The sequence below is a fragment of the Nelumbo nucifera genome, chromosome 8, assembly GCF_055504915.1.
Source record: "Nelumbo nucifera cultivar China Antique chromosome 8, China Antique-T2T, whole genome shotgun sequence".
In the NCBI taxonomy this organism is placed as follows: domain Eukaryota; kingdom Viridiplantae; phylum Streptophyta; class Magnoliopsida; order Proteales; family Nelumbonaceae; genus Nelumbo; species Nelumbo nucifera.
The window spans coordinates 29,920,789-29,941,451 of record NC_142656.1 but is presented as its reverse complement, the minus strand read 5'-3'; the positions used below and the strand labels follow the sequence as shown (position 1 = coordinate 29,941,451).

At 41.3% G+C, this 20,663-nt stretch overlaps 1 protein-coding gene across 1 annotated transcript in view; it reads right to left on the bottom strand.

Moving 5' to 3' along the window:
* The window catches only part of LOC104586689 (dehydrogenase/reductase SDR family member FEY-like), an 81,949-nt gene that overhangs the window by 20,705 nt on the left and 40,581 nt on the right, over positions 1–20,663 (bottom strand). The window contains exon 5 of the mRNA XM_010243995.3: positions 20,183–20,284. Coding sequence (XP_010242297.1) covers positions 20,183–20,284 — 102 coding nt within the window. The remainder of the gene's footprint in view (positions 1–20,182; positions 20,285–20,663) is intronic.

Below are 20,663 nucleotides of genomic sequence, written 5' to 3'. Positions count from 1 at the left end.
CTAGTGGAGAGGACCTTGCTGAAGTAAGATATGGGCCTCCCGTTTTGCATGAGCACCGCTCCAAGCCCTATACCGGATGCATCACATTCAACCACGAAGGTCTCCTCGAAATTCGGTAAGGTTAGGACTGGTGGGCTAGTCATGGCCTGCTTAAGGGAATCAAAAGCCTGCTGGACCTGCTCCGTCCAAACGAAGCAGTCTTTTTTGAGAAGCCCAGTTAGTGGGGCTGCTAGCAACCCATAATTGCATATGAACCTCCGATAGTAGCCAATAAGACCCAAAAATCCGTGCAGGGCTTTGACTGTCTTGGGCATGGGCCTGTCTGGTATACAAATTATTTTCTCTGGGTCAACCATGACCCATCCAGCTGCAACCACATGGCCCAAATAATGGACTTCAGTCTGTCCAAAAACACACTTCGAAAGTTTGGCAAACAATTGGTGTTGTTTCAGCAAGCTCAATGTTTGTTCCAAGTGTTGGAGGTGTGAATCCCAATCCTTGTTGTATACCAGAATGTCGTCAAAGAAGAACAAAATAAAACATCGGAGATAGGGTTTGAAGACATCATTCATAATGGCCTGGAAGGTGGAAGGGGTGTTGGACAGCCCAAACGGCATAACTAGGAACTCATAGTGTCCATCATGGGTTCTGAAGGCCGTTTTGTACACATCTTCAGGGTGGGCCCGGACTTCGTGATAGCCGGATCGGAGGTCCATTTTGGAGAAATACTTGGCTTTCCCCAGCTCATCTAATAGCTCGTCCACAACCGGGATCGAGAACTTATCCTTGACTATGATATTATTTAGTGCCTGGTAATCTACACAAAAACGCCAAGACTCATCTTTCTTTTTAACAAGGAGTACTAGGGACGAGAACAAACTTGTACTAGGCTGTATCCATCCCTTGTGCAGGAGCTCCTTCACAAGCCTCTCAATCTCAGTCTTTTGGAAGTGTGGGTATCTGTAGGGCCACACGTTTGTAGGGGCTGCCCCTGGAGTTAGGAGGATGCAATGGTCCTAGAACCGAGTTGGGGGAAGCTGGTCTAGGTCTCTAAAGACATCTAGGAATTGGCCTATCACCCTTTGTATATCATCTTGGTCCTTCTCAGATGGTTGGACTTCATTATCTAGCCTTAGTAAAGGCCCAATAGGCATTGGGCCCATATGCATCAGCAGCAAGTGTTCCTTCCCAAAACCCCCCTTAATCATGGACTGTAGACCTTCCACTAGTGGGTCGGGTATCTCTTGACCTGATGGCAGCGGAGACCATCGCAATAGAAGTCCATGGTCATGTGTCCCCAATCACAAAGGACCGGGCCCAATTGGCTTAGCCATTGTACACCCAACACTACATCTGCCCTGCTGAAATCCAATTGATGTAGGTCCACTATGAAAGTGTGGTCTTGGATTACCAGCTTTCCGTTTTTACAAATACTTTCACATTCAATATGGTTACCATCCGCCACCCTATCAGCAAATGGAGAGGTGTAGAGAACTGTCATACCTAGTTGGCGAGCCAATACTTGTGTGACAAAATTCAATGTGCTCCCGCTGTCTATGAGAATGGATACCCGACGACCTCTGAGCTTCCCTTCAACCCTCATAGATTTGGGGGATGCCAACCCCGTCAAAGCTTGCAGAGAGATCTCGGGGTTGTCATATTGGGTATTGTCTGGCTCCCTCTCCTCAGCTAGTTCCTCGTCATCTTCTCCTCCAGTCTCCTCCCATTGTAGCAAGAACATCCTCTGGGTTTTGCATCAGTGACCAGGCCCAAATTTTTCATCACAATTGTAACGCAGGCCCTTCTCATGTTGGGCCTGCATTTCAGCCCAAGAGAGGCGTTTGAAGGCGACTGATCTCTTAGTTGGCAGTGTGGGTCCTTGGGTGGGCTGAGTGGTCTCCCCAACGTGATGGAGTTTTTAATAGGGGCCCAGACGGGCGGGTCGTCACTTAGTCGGTCGAGCTGCTCCTCCTACAAATCCTGCAGCTGCAGACAGAGAAGTGGGCTGAAGGGCCTTCACCTCTACATTGATATCGTCTCTCAACCCTTTGACAAAGCAACCGACCAACGCCTTTTCCGGCCACCCATATACTCTGGTGGCAAACCGTTCAAACTCGACTTGGTAGTCCCATACTGTTCCTGTCTGTTTTACCCTAGAAAGCATCTCATCGTAGTCATCGTACCCAATAGGACAAAATCGTATGCACAACGCCTCCATGAACTCTTGCCATGAAATTTGGGGACGGGAGCGCCTGAACCACTAGAACCACAGAATCGCCTTCCCTTCCAGATGCAAAGAAGTGATAGTCACACGCTAGAGTCCCTATACGTCATGATATTCAAAGTACTTCTCAGCCTTGAAGATCTAGGGAATCGGATCTCCTCCATAGAACGTCGGAAAGTCCAGTTTCGTGATTCTTCCCAGTACATAGTTTCCCCTCCGGTTGGTGCCCCAACTAGATTCTTTGTTGTCACTATCTCGGCCTGTGGCGGGGGTAGCTTTCTCCTTCTAAGATGCAATCACCGACATAGCTTCTTTGATCTCCTTAAGCCCCGTGACCATCTGGTGGAGATCGACATTGATCTTGTCCACCCTCTCGTTCAGAGTCACTGATCGTATGTTGGTCATCTTCGATCGCTGAGGTTGGCCAACCACTCTCTGATACCAATTGATAAGATACTGCTCACCTCAGGAGTCTCTTCGAGGGAGACCCTTCCTCTTACGCAAAAACGAAGAGAGAGAGTGAGAGAAAGTATGGATTCAATTTCATATCCTTTCATTCGGCCAACCCATATTTATAATGGTTTTTTGGGTTACAAAATATCCGAACAAACTCTGCCAGCTCTAACGAACTCATGCAGAGGGACCAGCTGACGTGTTGCCTGTTGCAGTTAGGTGCTGATACGGTTTACCTGGGTTCTTCCTTAGGTAAATGTGAGTGACTGGAAGCCTGGGACTCTAGGTTGGGTCTGGGCCTTGATTCCCAACAGTATGCGATGTGTGTATTGATTGGGCTTCAATTTTAATAGAATTTCCAAAGATTTTCAAGAGATGGATGTTAGGATGAACTGAGATCTCATCTTGGGAATTAAACTTCAAAATTTTATGTGTTGCACATGCTTTCTATCAAGATTATTGGGAGATACTCAAAGATGATCTTTTTGAGGTCAATACAATCATTTTAGCTCTAATTCCAAAGAAGGTTGAAGCAATCCACCCAAGAGAGTTTATAGACCTATTAGCTTGGCAACAAGTATTTATAAAATTATATCTAAGGTCCTCTCCCTAAGGATTTAAGCTATGCTCCCCTCCATTATCAATCATTTCCAAGAAGCATTATTCAAGATAGATAGATCACTGATAAAATTCTCATGGCCAATGAATGTGTGGCAGAGTTGAGAAGATCAAGGGAAAAAAATATTTCTGAACAAATTAAATATTGAAAAGGCCTACGATTTGGTTTTACTCATTGTACTATATTATTTTTCTAATCAAATGAAATTTCACAGTAATTGATCAGGCCTACAATTTGGTGGGTTGGTCTTTTCTATTAGAGGTGTGATTAAAAAGTATGGCTTTGGAGACAAATGGTGTAGATGGATGGTTGGGTGTATTCAAACTTGTCATTATTCAATATTGGCCAATGAAAGGGTCAAAGACTACTTCTCAACTTGTAGAGGATTAAGGCAAGGTGATCTTCTTTCTCCTTTTCTTTTTGTTTTGGTAGCTGATTTTTTAGTAGACTGATCTCTAGAGCAGACAGGGAGGAGGTGACTAGTGGGTGGAGAATTGGTAGGGATAGCATTCTTGTTACCCATCTTTAGTTTGTTGGTGACAATTTGAAGGTGAGGATGCTCAAATGGTAAGGAATTTAATAATGAGGGTGAAGTTGTTCAAGCAGATTCAGCTATGCCAAATCTGAAAATAAATCTTGGAAAAAGATGTTCAGTGGCCATCAATACATCAGATGGTGAATTAGATTCCATAGCTGTCTCCTTAGGGTGTACTGCCACTTCTTGGCCCTTGAACTAGGTCTCCCTTTAGGAGCAAATCCTTGGGAAAGTACTTTTTGGAATCCAGTTATGGAGATGTTTCAAATAAACATTAGCAACAGGGAAAAGAAACTGTATCCCTTTGGGTGGCACAATAACATTAATAAAGTCCACTCTTGCAAATTTGTTGGTGTACTACTTATTTCACTTCAAGATTCCCCAAAACAAGGCAAAGAAACTAAAAAATCAAGAGAGAATTTTTTGTGGAAATAGGGAAAAGAAAAGAAGGATCACCTAATCAAATGTGAAATAGTGTGTGGAAACAAGGATGAAAGTGGACTTGGTATAGGTAATGTGGGGAAGAAGAACGTAGCTCTCCTAGGGAAATGGTTATGGAAACGGCCATGACCTAATGAAAGAGAAAGTTAAGGCACAAGATGGTGGCAAGCATTCTTGAATGCTAGGGTGCCTAATCAGGCAACTTTGGTTTCCCCTTGGAAAGCCATCCATGAATTCTTCCTCAACTTTTAAACTTTGTAAGATATGATGTGTGCTCTAGTGGAAGGATGTTTGGGTGACTAATATTAACAATATTAAAAATGCAAAATGCTAAACACTATTGAAAATGTAAACTCTCAGGCCCCGTTTGTTTTCACTAACCCGAGTATGTGAGTTTACCCGGGCAAGTGTTTCCCAAGTAAAACTTGCACAAGTAAGTTTGGATGCAGGTTCAGGGGGAGGCAGGGAGCATTACCCACCTTCTAGGAGGGTATCAGTTACCTGGGTAACTAATGCTATCCCTCCCTCTCTCTCTCTCTCTAGGTATTGCCTCTTCTAGATGTTGTTGAAGACAAAAGGGGCTTTCATGGTGTTCCAAAGTTTTGCCAATTGAGGCCATGGCGTTCCAAAGATAACCAGATGGTGTTGAAGACAAGACAAATGGGGCTTTCATGGCATTTCAAACTTGAACTTGAAATGTCTTCAAAACTTCGCAAAAATCGAGCTCTTGCTCTTGTGAAAAGGCCTTCATAAAGCTTAATTTCTTCATTAGGCATAGTATATGCCCTCAGTTCAAAGTAGAAACTTGCTTGTCTGGCAAACATGTATGCGGAAATAAAAGCCCATTTTTTAGCTTACATGTCTAGTTTTGCTTTCTTCAATCTTTTTGCATCAAGAGCACTACTTTGTAGCTTTTTAGCCTTTGGAGGTCTCTTGGACCTAGGCTTACGAATGGAAATTGGAGATTGTTTTGAAGATCCTTCAATTATAGCAAAAGGCTTCTGATTAAAAATAACTTTCTTCCCGCAAGAGGAAGAACCTTTTCCACTTAAACTTCCGAGTTCAATTACTTTGGGCTTCAATTGTGTTGTAGATGAAGGAACATTTGCTGCCTTCTCTTTTGTAGCCTCATTAAAGGCTTGGAGAATATATTCTTCCTCAAAAATGGTCACCATCATGATTGGTGTTGTACGAGGAATCGGTAAGATTCACTATAATGGTTCTTATCGTGATTTGGGTAGGCTAAGTAACCTTAACCTTGCTTTAGTGGAGTGCCATGGGGAAGCCACCATTGATTTTGTGATATTCAAGATTGACGAGGCAACCATTTTGGAGGAATTTGCCTTGGGTGGCTTGAAACCTGCCTTCCGGGTAGAGTTGAACATGGCTTGAACACAAACTTTTCCTCACAGGAGAGGACTTAGTAACCTTCCTCTTTTCTCTTTCTTGATCTTTTTCTCAAACTTGGTGACAGAAGATATAGTAGCAGAAGCAAGAGGATTCACATCCACAGTAAATGTTGCCTTGTAGGAAGGTTTGTTAGAGCTTCCTATCTTTCCCCTCTCCATGGCGGTCAGTTCATACCTTCATGGTAGTAGGCAGCAACTTTGGGTGTCATGTCTAAGATATTTCTTCCTGTAAGTAGATAATACTGATATAAGATTTATATTTTTTAGGTTACTATTTTTTTTCTTCTTTTTCTGTTCTATAATCCAAGTCAGAAATGAAAAGGAAAATGGGTCTCACCAAGCATGCCAAAATTATGTTAGTATGAAAATTTTAATAAATTCTCATGCAACATAATTCACTCAATCAAGTGGTTGAGTTTTTATTATTTCGGGTAAGGCACATTCAGGGAATCATATGGATTGTTCCCCTTAATCACATCTCCACAAGAAAGTAGAGAACACCTTTTGGTTCTGACTTAGAGAAATGAATGCATAAAACAAAAGAAAAAGAATAATATAGTACTTCTTGGAAAGAACTTTTCATTTGCATTTCTTTTACATCAAGTGTATAAGAATGAGAAAAAAATACAATTGAGAAACTCCACAACAATGCATTTCTCTCTTTTCTTTTTGATACAAAGAATAGTCAATCAGATAAAATTCTGACTGTAGAGAGCCTTAATCCTCTGGATTTTGCATACAAGAAGGGAACCATAGTCAATCAAATTGAATATTTGATTGTAGATGGTTTTTATCCCTCTGTTCTTCATTTTCATTCGAAGGGAACCATAATCAGCCCATGGGAATTTGACTGTAGATGGTTTAATCCCTAACTTGTCTTGATAGAGGGACCATAACCAACTAAGTAAAAGCACCTAGTTGTAGTGGTTTATTTCCCTCTATTTCCTTTCTTAAAAGTAAAAATAAAAGAGAGAGGAAGAAGGATACATAGCAGAAGACATATATAGTGAGATTTCTTTTCCTTCCCCGTCTTCCCTTGAGAACTCTCTTCTTCTTTCATTATCTTGGCTTTTCTTAAGAATCTCTAAGAGCGGTATGCTCTGAAACACAATTTTCTCCGAATAGGAGCCTCTAGCTTTCCCTTACAGTCTGTTTGGCAGCTGAGAAGTGGATGGGATGGGAAGAATCTTAGGGTATATTCTAGTTTTCATGCGTTTGTTTTGAGGAAAACACTAGGATGGGACGAGAAAGGTATGAGATGAGGGTTCTCAAAATTCTTTATGTGGGGTCACACCAAAATGGTGCGACCCCACTGAGAAGGGAAAGTTAGTAAGAAAACTTTGTCGAGAGCGATAACTCCAAGCATCGCCTTCCTCTCACGCTGTCCAACAGTCTTCTCGCTGGCACCATCTCCAGCGACTTCTTTCAAAGATAATCTCAGATTTGCAGTCCTCTCGCGATTTCTGTTCACTTTTATACCATTTTTATCTCCTTTCATTGAGTGAGTTCCCATTCGAATCTCACTGTCTTCTACCTCTGTCCCTGTTCATCCAGATGAACCTCCATTGCCAGAAAACACCTGAACTGCCGTTCAAGGTGTTCATTTGAACGGCAGAGCTCCAGATCTAGCTTCCAGCATTTGCCTCGTCCAGATCTGGTGTTTTCCTTGTACCAAAACGTTCCAGTGTCTACCAACTTGTTCTGGTATGGCATCTGCCGTTTTTTGCTACCATTTTTCTGGTTTCCAGCTTCCAGCATTTTGTTATTTCGATTTTGGCTTCCATTTTTTACTGTATCTTTGTGTTAGTGTTGTATTTTTTGATAGATTTCGGCATTTTGTTATGTTGATCTGAATTTATTTGTGTTGATTTTATTCTTGCTTTGTTTCAGGTCATCTCAGGCAAACCAAGGGGATTTCTAGGCTGAGGTATCACATACCCTGATATCTATTTCAGGCAAATCAGGGCCACTACCTATGCTGATTCCTATATCCAGGGTGTTGAGTGTGGTGGAGTGGTTACAAACCAAAAACTTGACACTTTTCAGCATAGGATAGCTGCCAGCTCTCATACTGGAATCAGTATTTTCCTGCTTATCTACCCATGGTGCAGTTTAGTGAGACCTTACCTTCTCCTAGGTCATTGATTTCTAACTGCCTACAAATTCAATGCACTACTATCATTGAAGCTATTCAATTTCAAGCCTTGAAAAATGAAACAACACATTGGATGGTTTGGGTTAAGATAGTTTATAAGAGGGAGAGAGAGAGAGAGAGAGATACTTTTGGTAACTAAATACTACAAGTATGCTATATTTTCAAGGTTCAAATAGTACTATGCCATGTCACCCATAAATAGGGTTGTGTTGCGGAGTTGGAGAATGAATATATATGTCCAAGTGGGCTAAAATCAAACATCCTGCAAAATTTTCTCATCAACCAAACATTGGAAGCAGATTCTGTAGGATAGTGGGTCTTAGAAAACAAACACTGACCAAAAATGAGAAAATAAAATTTTCCTTTCTCATCTCATCCTTTCTCATCCCATCCCTTCTCATCTCGCTATTTCTCAGCAACCAAACGGACCATTAAGGAGCTTAAGTAGGGAGTAGGGTAGTTATGCAACTACCACCTTTTTTTAGTTTTGATGATTTAGCTAGCACACTAGCCAACCCACTTAATTGGGTCATAAATTATTTAAATATTATTTGGATTAAAAGAAATCCTTCAACACAAGCAAAGGCTTCTACCCTTGGAGTACTGGGTTACCCGACACTCCCTTTACCTAGTCTGATTCCATACCTTCTCTTATTAATGCCTTGTAGAATGACGTCATACCTTCTCTTATCGGGGGGTTCATCAATATGCCCCAATACATTGCGATTATTTTATCCTTGGTCAACCCTTAATATCTTAATTAAATACTAAAAATTTAAAAATAAAAAAACAAAAAAAATATAAACTTTGTACAAAACATTTGGGCAAATCACTAATATTTTATATTAAACATAGCAAGGAAAAATAAATGTGATAAAGAAGAATTGTGTTTATTGATGATGGAAATAAAAATACAAAAATTTAAAACCAACCCAAACCAGAATTGTTTTCCTATTTGGTGGTGGGCCAACAGTTCAAACTTTTGAGTCAAATATGTTAACCCTTGATGTCATAATTAAATAATAAAAATTTAATAAGGTAAAATACAAACAAATACAATTTTTTTTTGTAGAAAATAGTTGGGTGCATCTCTAATGTTATATATTCAACATATTAAACAAAAATGAGTGTAATAAATAAGAATTATTTTTATACACAGAAACAGAAAAAAAAAATTGTAGAAAAATTTGGAAACAAATTTTTTTGAAAAGGTAAGATAAAGTTATTAGAACAAACTCATAATAGTACAAAACAGAACCTGCCAACAAACAGTCAGGCCTGAGGGACCCCTATTACAAGCACCAAATCGACTGATTTCTCAATAAATGAGTTACATTTGTGTGTCTGAATTCTGGGGTGACTGAAATCCAAGAGAGCAGTTTACAAACAGCCAGCTGAACTATAGCCTCAGGTCCTCTCACTCTTTGATTAAAAATTCTGTTGTTTCTCTCAGACCAAATGACCCAAATCACAGCTGCCGGGATAATGATCCAAACCAATTTCCCTCTTTTCTTCAATTTACTGATCTTCCAACAACATAGTAATTCCTTAACGGATTTAAGCATGACCCAACAAATCCCCACCGCCTTCAGAAATGATACCACACCTCAACAGCAAACGGGCAATGAATGCATATATGATCGGTTGATTCCAGATGATCACCACAAAGTACACAAGACTTATCTAGGATCTACAATCCCCTTCTCTCCAAATTGGTTCTGGACAAACATTTGTCTAATGCCATTGTCCAGACTAGACAGTTAACTTTAGAAGGGCAGACTGAGTTCCAAATCTGTTTAGTAGGGAAATCCTGCACTGCTACTCTACTACAGAGTCTACTAGCCATTGATTTAACTGAGAAAACACCTTCTTTGGACCAGATCCAACTCCAATGATCATCCTGATTGTGGTCAGAGATTTGAGCCTGTAGAGTCTCCAACAATTTCAAAGCTTCTTGAATTTCCCAGTCAAAAAGACCTCTTCTAAACTGGGTAGCCCAAATCACTTCATTGCCCAAAACTGTGTAAGTTTCAGCCACCGAGGCATTTTGGTTGGAGGCACATTGGAAGATAAGAGGGAATTCATCAGCCAAGGAATGATTCAGACACCAATGATCTTTCCAAAATTTGATTCTATCCCCTTTTCTGACTTTGAGGCTGATTCTCCCATCAAACAAGGGAAAAACCATCATGATACTTTTCCATAAAGAATAACCCCAATTAAATGGGGGGTTTTAGTTCTCCAGTTACCCCATTCAACCCCAAATTTAGATGCAATTAGGCTTCTCCACCAAGCTCTCCTTTCAGTGGCAAATCTCCAGATCCATTTGCAAAGCAGTGCTGAATTTGTCACCTTGATTCTTCTTAAACCTAGACCCCCTTGTTCCTTAGGAAGGCAGACTTTGTTCCAATTCACAAGGTGGATTTTCCTTTCTTCCTCCCAACCTCTCCACAAAAAGTTTTTTTGGAGAGTCTCTATTTTCCTAACCACTTTATTTGGGATAGGGGAGAGAGAAAGAAAGTAGGTGGGAAGGTTGGAGAGGGTACTTTTTAGAAGAGTCACTCTACCACCAAAGGAGAGATACTTAGCCTTCTATGAGGACAATTTCTTTTCCAATCTATCAATTATTGCATCCCATATGGCAGAAGAGGAACATTTAGCCCCCAATGGAAGGCCTAGGTACCTCACCAGAAGCTGATCCACCCAACTAGCCAAAACATTAGCACACTCTTCGAGGTTAGGGATTTCACCCACTGGGATGATTTAACTTTTATTATGGTTGACTTTCAAACCTGTGACTACTTCAAATCAACTGAGGATCCCAGGCAGATTTTCTAGTTGTACAAGAGAAGCATCAATAAAGCATAAGGTATCATCTGCAAACTGAAGGATGTCACTTTTTCACCCCTTGGGGAAATTACAAACCCCTCCCACAACTCGGAGTCTGCAGCCTTCTGACTAAAGAGAGTAAGAATCTCTGCAATACAAATAAAGAGAAGGGGAGAAAGGGGGTCTCCCTACCTTAACCCTCTAGAGCTCTCAAAGAAGCCTGTAGATTGACCATTGATCAAAATAGAAAATTTGGGGGAGGAAACACAAACTTTCATCCAATTTCTCCACTTTTGCCCAAAATTCATCTTTTCCAAAACTCGGTCTAAACAATTCCAATTAACATGATCATAGGATTTTTCAATATCCGGTTTATAAACCAGGCCTGGAATCCCCTCTCTTTTCCTTGAATCCAACAATTCATTTGCAATAAGTAACGAATCAATCATTTGCCTACCCGGCACAAAAGCACTTTGATTTTTCGAAATCACACTATCCAAAACCCCTTTCATCCTTTCAACTAAGACCTTGGGAAAAATCTTGTAGAAGATAATTGTAGAGAACACTGATGTGGGCCCCACTGCAGTGGTCCCCACTGTGTTCGTAGGACAGCAGTGTAGTTATTTGTTTCAGTTATAGTAGTGTCAGTTTGAGTCAGTTTGTTAATTCAGTTGTTATTTATTTCAGCTTTTATTTACTTTATTTATTATGTAAGTACTAAGGGCAGATGTGTCCTTTCCATTATGTACTAAACATAACCTATAAATATTAAGAGAGTGGCGGCGGCAGATCTGTTAGAATCTGTCCCTCCTTTCAACCACTTGTGTTCTCCTATTTCTCTTCTATTCTCTCTCCTTTCTCTCACTTTTCTTTTGTTTAGTAAACCTAAAACCTATTAGGATTCAAGACTGATTACAGTCTTGATCTTCTACTTGGTATCAGAGCCTATCTAGGGCTTCTCATGTGTGTCTAGTCCAGCCGACCACATGAGGACTAGCTAGGGCTGGAAGCTTTGAAGAAGTTTTCGGTGGCTGAATCTTGGAGATTACCAGGAGAGGTTCGCAGCAGTTGAAGACTTGCCGCGGCTTGCAGAGTGTTAGTAATCAGGAAGAAGCAACGAAGGTTAGGGTTCAGGTAACCCTAGAAGACAGTAAACCGAAGTACATAAGTAAGTTTTTTTTATTGAGTTTCAGAGACTGCAATCAGTCGAGATAGGTTGGACCTATCTAGAAAGAGGGGCCGAACTGTGTTCAAGTTTGTTTCTAGGGTTTGGCTTGCCGAACTAGGTTTAAGTTTGTTTCTAGGGTTTGACTGTTGGGCCGAACCCCCCCCCCTTCAGAGGTGATTAGTTTTTAGGGTTTCATATTGCCCTACGACAAGTCCCACTTGTGCGGACTACTTGGAGAGTGCAGCTGAGCACTTACTTCAGACCTACAGTTGAAACCCTAATTTTGCTCTCGCAGCAGTGGGCCCCACAGTAGTGATTTCAGAAAATAGCATCTCAGATTGATAGGCTGCCTGGTACTATGCATGCCAATTGATTTCAGATCAGATTTGAGTTGATTTCTTGCATATACTGTGATAGGTGATTGATTTCAGATCAGATTTGGGTTGGTTTCAGATCAGATCAGATCAGATTTGTGTTGGTTTCGGATCAGATTTCAAACTTGCTTGTTTGACTCTGTTTTCTGGTACAGTGGCTCTAACAGTTTGTAGCCACTGAATCTTGATCAAAGATGGAGTTTAAGGGTCAGGGAGAAAGTAGTTTTGGAAACCACAGTTATGGTAGTGTATCTGAAACCAAGTTTCAGATTACAACTATGAGATTTGATGGGTCAAATTATTTGGAGTGGACTCAATCAGCCATGATGGCTATTGGAGGAAGGGGAAAACTGGGTTACCTCTTGGGAGATGTGAAAGAATCTTCCAAGGAGGACCCAACATACACCAAGTGGGTTCAAGAGAACTATTTGGTTATGGCATGGCTGTGTAATTCTATGCAGCCACATATCAGCCAAAATTACTTGTGGGCAAAGACAGCCAAAGAGATATGGGATGTTGTGAAAGAAACCTATTCCCAACCCCTTAATGTTGCTAGAGCCTATGAACTGAAGTGTGAGGTGAACAGCCTTAAACAAGGAGAGAAGCCAGTTTCTGTCTACTTCTCTACCTTGAAATCCTTGTGGCATGAGATTGACCATCTAGAGACCCTTGAGTGGGAGAGTCCCAAAGATGCACAGACTCACAGAAAGCAAGTCGAGACAAATAGGGTATTTGAGTTTCTGGCTGGTTTGAATTCAGAATATGACATTGTGCGACAACTAGACTTGTTCATGGGCCGGACCAGGCCGGGCTCAGGCCGGGCTTTGACTCTTTATTAACATCAAACTGTTAGGCCCGAGCCCGAGCCCGGCCCGACCAACGGAACTACAACTTGGGCCCGAGCTCGGCCCTAATAAAAAGCCCGAAGCCCGACCTAATAAAAGAAATTCAAAATTTTCCGACATTTTCTATTTTAATTTAAATGTTTTTTTCCCCTATTTAAATGAACAATGTGTGTACAAGTGAATCAATGACCTCAAATCAAAAAATTTATTCAAATAGACATCACATAAGGTTTTTACTTAGGTTTAACTATAGGTCGGGCCGGGTTTACTTAAGTTTAACTATAGGTCGGGCCGGGCCGGGCTCAGGCCGAGCTATTTTGGCAAAGCCCGAGCCCGGCTCAAATTTTATGCGGGCCGGGCTTTTTGGCCCGAGGTTAAGCCCGCGGGCCAAAAATCCTATTCAAGCCCGTCGGGCCACCCGGCCCATGAACAGGTCTAGCGACAACAGATATTGACAAGAGATACTGTGACCCTTTCTCAAGCATACTCCCTGGTGCATAGTGAAGAGACCAGGAGGAAAGTCATGATGTAGCCTCAGCCCTCTTTCCCAGCCTTGACAGCTATTAAACCTAAGCCAGGGGGTGACTCAGAAAGGGACCGGAAGAAGGAAGATAAACGGGATCTGGTATGTGAACATTGCAAGAAACCCAAGCACACAAAAGATACTTGTTGGAAGCTACATCCTCACTTGGTCCCAGCAAAACTAAGAAATAAGAAGGGTAATGCTCATATGGCAGTGAACACTGATTCAGCATCCTCATCAGGCACATCCCTAGAGACTTTAGCTGCTGTTCGGGCTGCCCTCATACAGTTGGAAAAGGAAGTTGGGAGTTCAACTCAGCCATCTCAGTCACCATCAGCTCCTGCCACATCTGCATTTGCACATTCAGGTACTCGAGACTCAGCTTACCATGCTTCAGCTCCAGGTAATACTGACCACTGTTGGGTAATAGATTCAAGTGCATCTGACCATATGACTAGCTTGCCATCTTTGTTCACTTCTTATCACTTGTCCTCTGGCCGAGATAGAGTATCCATTGTTGATGGCTCTCTTGTTCCCATTTCAGGCAAGGGGGACATCAAGCTATCGGATACTATCTCTTTATCTTTTGTCTTGCATGTTCCTAAGCTTGATACTAACCTGCTTTCAGTTAGTAGTATTACCAAACACATGAACTGTTCAGTAACCTTTTTCCCTGACCGATGTGTTTTTCAGGATTTGGAGACGAGGAAGGTGATTGGGACTGGCCGTGAGACGAACGGGATCTATCTGCTTCGAGAGAGTTCTCGTCGAGAGGAGTCAGTGGATAAGAAGTCTTTTGTTTCCCAGTTTGTGAGTTCGGTTATGCTTTGGCATAACCGATTAGGTCATTTGTCTTTTAAGTCTTTGAAGAGTCTGTTTCCTGCTTTATTTGAGTCTGTTGAGTTATCAAAGTTGAGGTGTGAGAGTTGTGAGCTTGCCAAACATTGTAGAACCTCTTATTCTTTAAGTAATAAAAGGAGTAATTCATCTTTTGATATTGTGCATACTGATGTTTGGGGGCCATATCATATCTCTTCTATGGATGGGTACAGATATTTTCTACTGTTTGTTGATGACCATACCCGTTTTTCTTGGGTCTATCTTATGCGTTCTCGGGATGAGGTTCCTGCTCTGACCCAAAACTTCCATCAGATGATTCTCACTCAGTTTGGGACCAAAATCAAAGTCCTTAGATCTGATAATGCAAAGGAATACTTTGCTCAACCATTGACCTCCTACCTTCTTAGCCATGGAGTTATTCACCAGAGCACTTGCCCTTATACACCACAGCAGAACGGCGTTGCTGAAAGAAAGAATAGGCATATCTTGGAGGTGGCTAGAAGCATTATGTTTACCTCCAATGTACCTATTCGCTTCTGGGGTGATGCTATCCTCACGGTAGTTTATCTCATTAATCGAGTTCCTTCCCGGGTTCTTGATATGAGAACCCCCTTTTCCCTTCTATACCCAGACGAGGAGTTGTTCATTGTTCCCCTTAAAACCTTTGGTTGTACCTGTTTCGTTCAGCTTCTCGGGCCTCATCATTCCAAGTTTGAACCTAAGGCCTCCAAATGCATTTTCCTTGGTTATGCACAAACTCAAAAGGGTTATTGCTGCTATGATCCGGTTTTAGGGAAACGGTTTGTCTCCATGGATGTCACCTTCTTTGAGGAGACACCCTATTATCCTAGGGTTTCTCCTCAGGGGGAGAGCAGTGAGAGTGGAAGTGGGGCTGGTAGAAGTGGGGCTGTTCCTTTACCTATTCCACTGGATAATGAAGGTTGTAGTGGTGAGGGTGGTCAGAGGGAGCCGGAGTTGAGAGTCTATCACAGGCGATCGGACAGGTTGATCCTAGTCTTCGGCAGTCCTGGCCAGCTCCAGTTCCTTCTGCGGCTCCAGATTCAGGCCTACTGAGATACCTCTCACAGTTGCCACTTCCCCTCCTGTGGATGATCTTGATCTCCCTATTGCCATTCGCAAAGGGAAACGACATTGCACCACTTCTACAGCTCACAGCATCTCATAGTTCTTATCCTATGATCGTCTGTCTCCATCTTACCGGTCCTATCTCACTTCCATTGCCGATGTCCCTATTCCAAGAACAGTGCAAGAAGCCTTATCAATTCCAGAATGGAAAGATGCAATGCAAGTCGAAATGGATGCCCTGTTGAAGAATAATACTTGGGCACTGGTTGACCCACCAAAAGGAAAGAAACCGGTGGGATGCAGATGGGTGTTCACTGTGAAGCATAATGTTGATGGCTCTATTGAAAGGTACAAAGCCCGGCTGGTTGCAAAGGGGTTCACTCAGACTTATGGTATAGACTACTTGGAGACCTTTGCCCCAGTAGCCAAGATGACCACCATCCGAATTCTGTTATCCCTTGCAGCAAATCATTCTTGGCCCCTGTTTCAGATGGATGTTAAAAATGCCTTTCTGAATGGAGACTTACAGGAAGAGGTTTACATGCAGTTGCCTCCTGGATTCTATGATACAGAGACAGGTAAGAAGGTGTGCCGACTGAACAAGGCATTGTATGGTTTGAAGCAGTCACTTAGAGCCTGGTTTGATAGGTTCAGATTAGCCCTTGGAAAGTTTGGTTATGTACAGGCCCAGTCAGATCATACACTATTCATCAAGAGGGTGGAGTCCTCTCTGACACTACTAGCAATATATGTTGATGATATTGTGGTGACAGGAAATGACAGTCATGAGATTGAGTCCCTCAAACAGCTCCTTCATCAAGAGTTTGAGGTGAAAGATCTTGGTGCACTACGGTACTTTTTGGGTATTGAGGTTACTAGATCCAAGCAGGGGATTTTTATCTTTCAGAGAAAATATGTTCTAGATCTGTTGGCAGAAACTGGAAAGTTGGGTGTTAAGCCGGCTGATACACCCATCGAAGAGTTGGGTATTGACTATGAAAAGCCCTTAATGTTGTATTGCGATAATCAGGCAGCTATTAATAAAGCCCACAACCCAATGCAGCATGACAGAACTAAACATATCGAAGTTGATCGACATTTTGTGCGAGAAAGGGTCACATCACAAGAAGTGTCTTCCATACATCACATCTAATATGCAGCTCGCGGATATCCTCACCAAGGTTGTACCAAGGAAGAAGTTAGAGACAGACCTATCCAAGTTGGAAATGATAGATATCTACTCCCAACTTGAGGGGGAGTGTAGAGAACACTGATGTGGGCCCCACTGCAGTGGTCCCCACTGTGTTTGTAGGACAGCAGTGTAGTTATTTGTTTCAGTTATAGTAGTGTCAGTTTGAGTCAGTTTGTTAATTCAGTTGTTATTTATTTCAGCTTTTATTTACTTTATTTATTATGTAAGTACTAAGGGCAGATGTGTCCTTTCCATTATGTATTAAACATAACCTATAAATATTAAGAGAGTGGCGGCGGCAGATCTGTTAGAATCTGTCCCTCCTTTCAACCACTTGTGTTCTCCTGTTTCTCTTCTATTCTCTCTCCTTTCTCTCACTTTTCTTCTGTTTTGTAAACCTAAAACCTATTAGGATTCAAGACTGATTACAGTCTTGATCTTCTACTATATTTAAAAGGCTAATTGGTCTAAAATCTTTAATATGTACAGTCCCTTCAATCTTAGGAATGAGAGTGATAAAGACATTATTCAGGCTCTTTTGAAGAGAGGCATTAGAATGGAATGATTGAAAGGCATTTAGTATATCTTGCTTCACAAAATCCCAGCACTTAACATAAAACAAGTTGGAGAAACCATCAGGTCCAGGGGATTTCTCATTGTCTAAGCTGTTGATTTCCATATTAATCTCCTCAGAAAAAGGTTTTTCAAGAGAGTTCCTTTGATCTTCACTTGGCCTTTTAAAAGGAAGGCTTATGGGGAAAGGTCTGCATTTCCAGTTCTCCTTATAAAGGTTTTTACAGAAAGAGGTAGCCATTACCTTGATTTCTGCATCCGAGACACCCACCTTGTCATCCCAAATAAGTTTGTTGATTGTGGACAGTCTGTTTTTTGCATTTTCTAGCTTAGAAAATAGTGAGTAATCCTATCTCCCACTGTCAGCCAATCTGATTTTGCTCTCTGTCTCCATTTTAATTCTTCTTTGACTGCCAATTTGTCAAAAATGGCCTTTGCTTGAATTCTTTTCAGTTTTAGCTCTTCAAAAATTGGACCAGCTTCCTCTACTCTTATCAATTTCAGCAATAAGACCAAGACAAGCCTTCTTCTCTGTTTCTGCATTCAGATTATTATCCATTTTCCAAGTTTTCAACTTTTCTTTAACTGCCCTCAGCTTTTGAGCTAAAACAAAGGAGTTGGACCCTTCAATCTGCACTTCACACCAAAACGATTCCAAGAATGACAGGAAATTAGTCTCTTCAAACCATGCATTCTCAAACTTGAATGGAGCTTTGAATCTGTTCCTACTTCCACAAATCAGCTGGATTGGAGTGTGGTCAGAGACAGGTCTCGGCAGAATTATTTGCTTGAATTCTGAAAAGAGATCATCCCAGTTTTCAGAGACCAGGAACCTATCAAACCTGACAAGGTTGCATTACCCTGATTGTAGGTCCAAGTAAAACTTCCTCCCACTAGAGGAAGGTCTATGAGCTCTAAGTTGTTAACAAAATCAGCAAAAAGACACATCCCCCTTGATCTCCTGCTCCTGGTATTTTTCTCTTCAACTAACAAAGTGATGTTGAAATCCCCACCAATAACCCACGGAAGAGAAGAAGAACCTCTCACTACTTCAAGTTCTTCCAAAGAAAAGGGTTCTGAGATTTGCTTCAGTAGGACCATACACATTGGTAACTTGAAAAGTGTTTCCAATAGCTAATTCCATAACCATAGAAATGGAAAAGGAACCCACCCTGCATGAAATTAGCCTACACACAGTAGGATCCCAAAGAAGGATCAAACCCCCAGCACTACCCCTTGCCGACTTCGCTCTCCATCTCACCTAACCCTCCCCCCAAATACTCCTCACAATTCCAGCGTCCAAAAATTCCAGCTTTGTCTCCTGAAGCATAAGGATTTGAGTTTTTTCTTTTTTGACAACCTCACACACAACTGATCTCCTTCTTCCCGATCCCAGCCCTCTAACATTCCAAGATAAAATCTTCAGATCCATAAACAAATTGATTAACAGATAGAAACCGAACCACTTCCCTTTCTACTTCTTACCGACTCTCACCCCCCCCCCCTTTCATAACTTCCCGCCCTGTCATTTAAGCCCCAGTTCAATCTCATCATTTCCCTGTTCTTTTTCGAAGTAGTACCCTCCCTTTTTCGCTGCTAACTTTCCCCTTTCCATGAGAATTTTGTGCTCGATTCCTTCCAAAAATTTTGTTGTTTCTTCCTCCAGCCTGTCAAGTGACACTCCCAGAAATTTCCCCAACCCCAGTAATTTTGAAGAAACCCAAGAGGAGGAAACAGCCTTAGAAGCCTTATCTCCTTGTGTTGCCACAACTGCATCCATTGCCTTTGTAGCCTGTGGATGGGATGTTTTCCACTCCTTGCAGGTTATCTTTATGAATTGTGTTCAGTATAGATGTCAACTTCTCCCCTTCTTGCACAGCAACGTTGCTCATCATCTGAGAAGAAGAGCCAATCAGCATAATCGGCTGCACCTCCATTGGCTCCACTTCCACATGCAAAACAGATAGTTGGCTTGGATTTAATCTTAAATTCCCAGAGGATTGCCGCCACTGTTGACCAGGGGAAAGATCTAAAACAGCATTTTCCTCTGGGTTCTCCAGCAAGAAGGCACAATGGCTAGATCTTTGTTCAACTGGCAAAGAGAGAAGCCCAGATCTTCTCGGGAGTTGGCTAAGCCACCGAGGCCCAAGAAAAATCTGGTACAAATTATTACTATCATCATCATCTAAAATGCCACGTGCAAAGCATGCACACATTTGCAAGTATATGCAAAAAGAAGAAAAGAATTGTCTGATCTTTTGGAGGCTCATGGGGCTTATTGAAAGTCTTCTAGATACAGATAAACACAATTTTGAGAATTATTCACAGCTGTCATTCCAAGTTTCTATCTAAGGTATGAGAGATGTTACACTTGTAGTCATCTCTTTTTCTATTATTTCTTTCTGCTTTATCCTTAATAGCGGGTTGGTTACATCTACAAACGAAATGGAAACCAAGCGTTTTGTGGTTCAAAAATGCCGAATCTCGTCTCAATCATCATTTGTCAGGATTTTTCGGAGTAAGTTCCTTATTTAAGATTTGATGAGTTTTTTTTCTGCTGCTAAGTTCATTTTTGTAGGCATTGAGCAGAACACTGAAAATAAATAAACTCGGGAGGCCGAGGTGAGATATAAATTATTAAAGGCTATACACAGTCTGTAAATATCTCCAAAGCACAAGTTATTTGGATCCAGTAGAACATGTACCGAATTGATATGGAAGTGCAACATATAAATACTTGCTAGGAATGTATATAATTGTGGCGAAATAGAGGCCCGATTTTCTATGTTGATTGAAGGCCAACCTTGTGGCCAGCATAATAGGTCCATCAGGTTTGTTGGCAAGTTGAAGTTATGGGAGTATCACTCATCCTTGGAGCAACTGAAAATATTTAAGTTACAAAAGTTCAGGGTGCACCTGTGCAAGCTTGCTATTTGAGTATCCTGCTAAACTTGTATACTTTCTTTTCCCAGAAACAATATTCATGTCTTCAGTGTCAACAAAACCAACATAATGCATCTGCAGTCAGAAAAGTGAATTAACTACTCTAATCGCCTGAACAGTGTAGATAATACCAGTAACTTGAAGACATATTCACAGATTATCAACAAGAAATCAACTATTGCCATCAATGATAATTGAAGGTACTTGATTTTTCTGTTCAGTAGTTCCAACATAAATAGTGACAAAGTGGACACTATATTTCTCTCTCTTTCATATAAAAGGAAAACCAAATACTTCATAAATGACAAAAAGAGCTTAAAATGTTAACTCTAGAGTAACTTATGAGGGGACAACTTAAAATGTTAGTTTAAAAGATGATTACAATGGGTTTCTTTTTTCTGAGTAACTGCTATTAAATTACACTGTTTTAGTTAACAATGGAGTCTGATGGTGC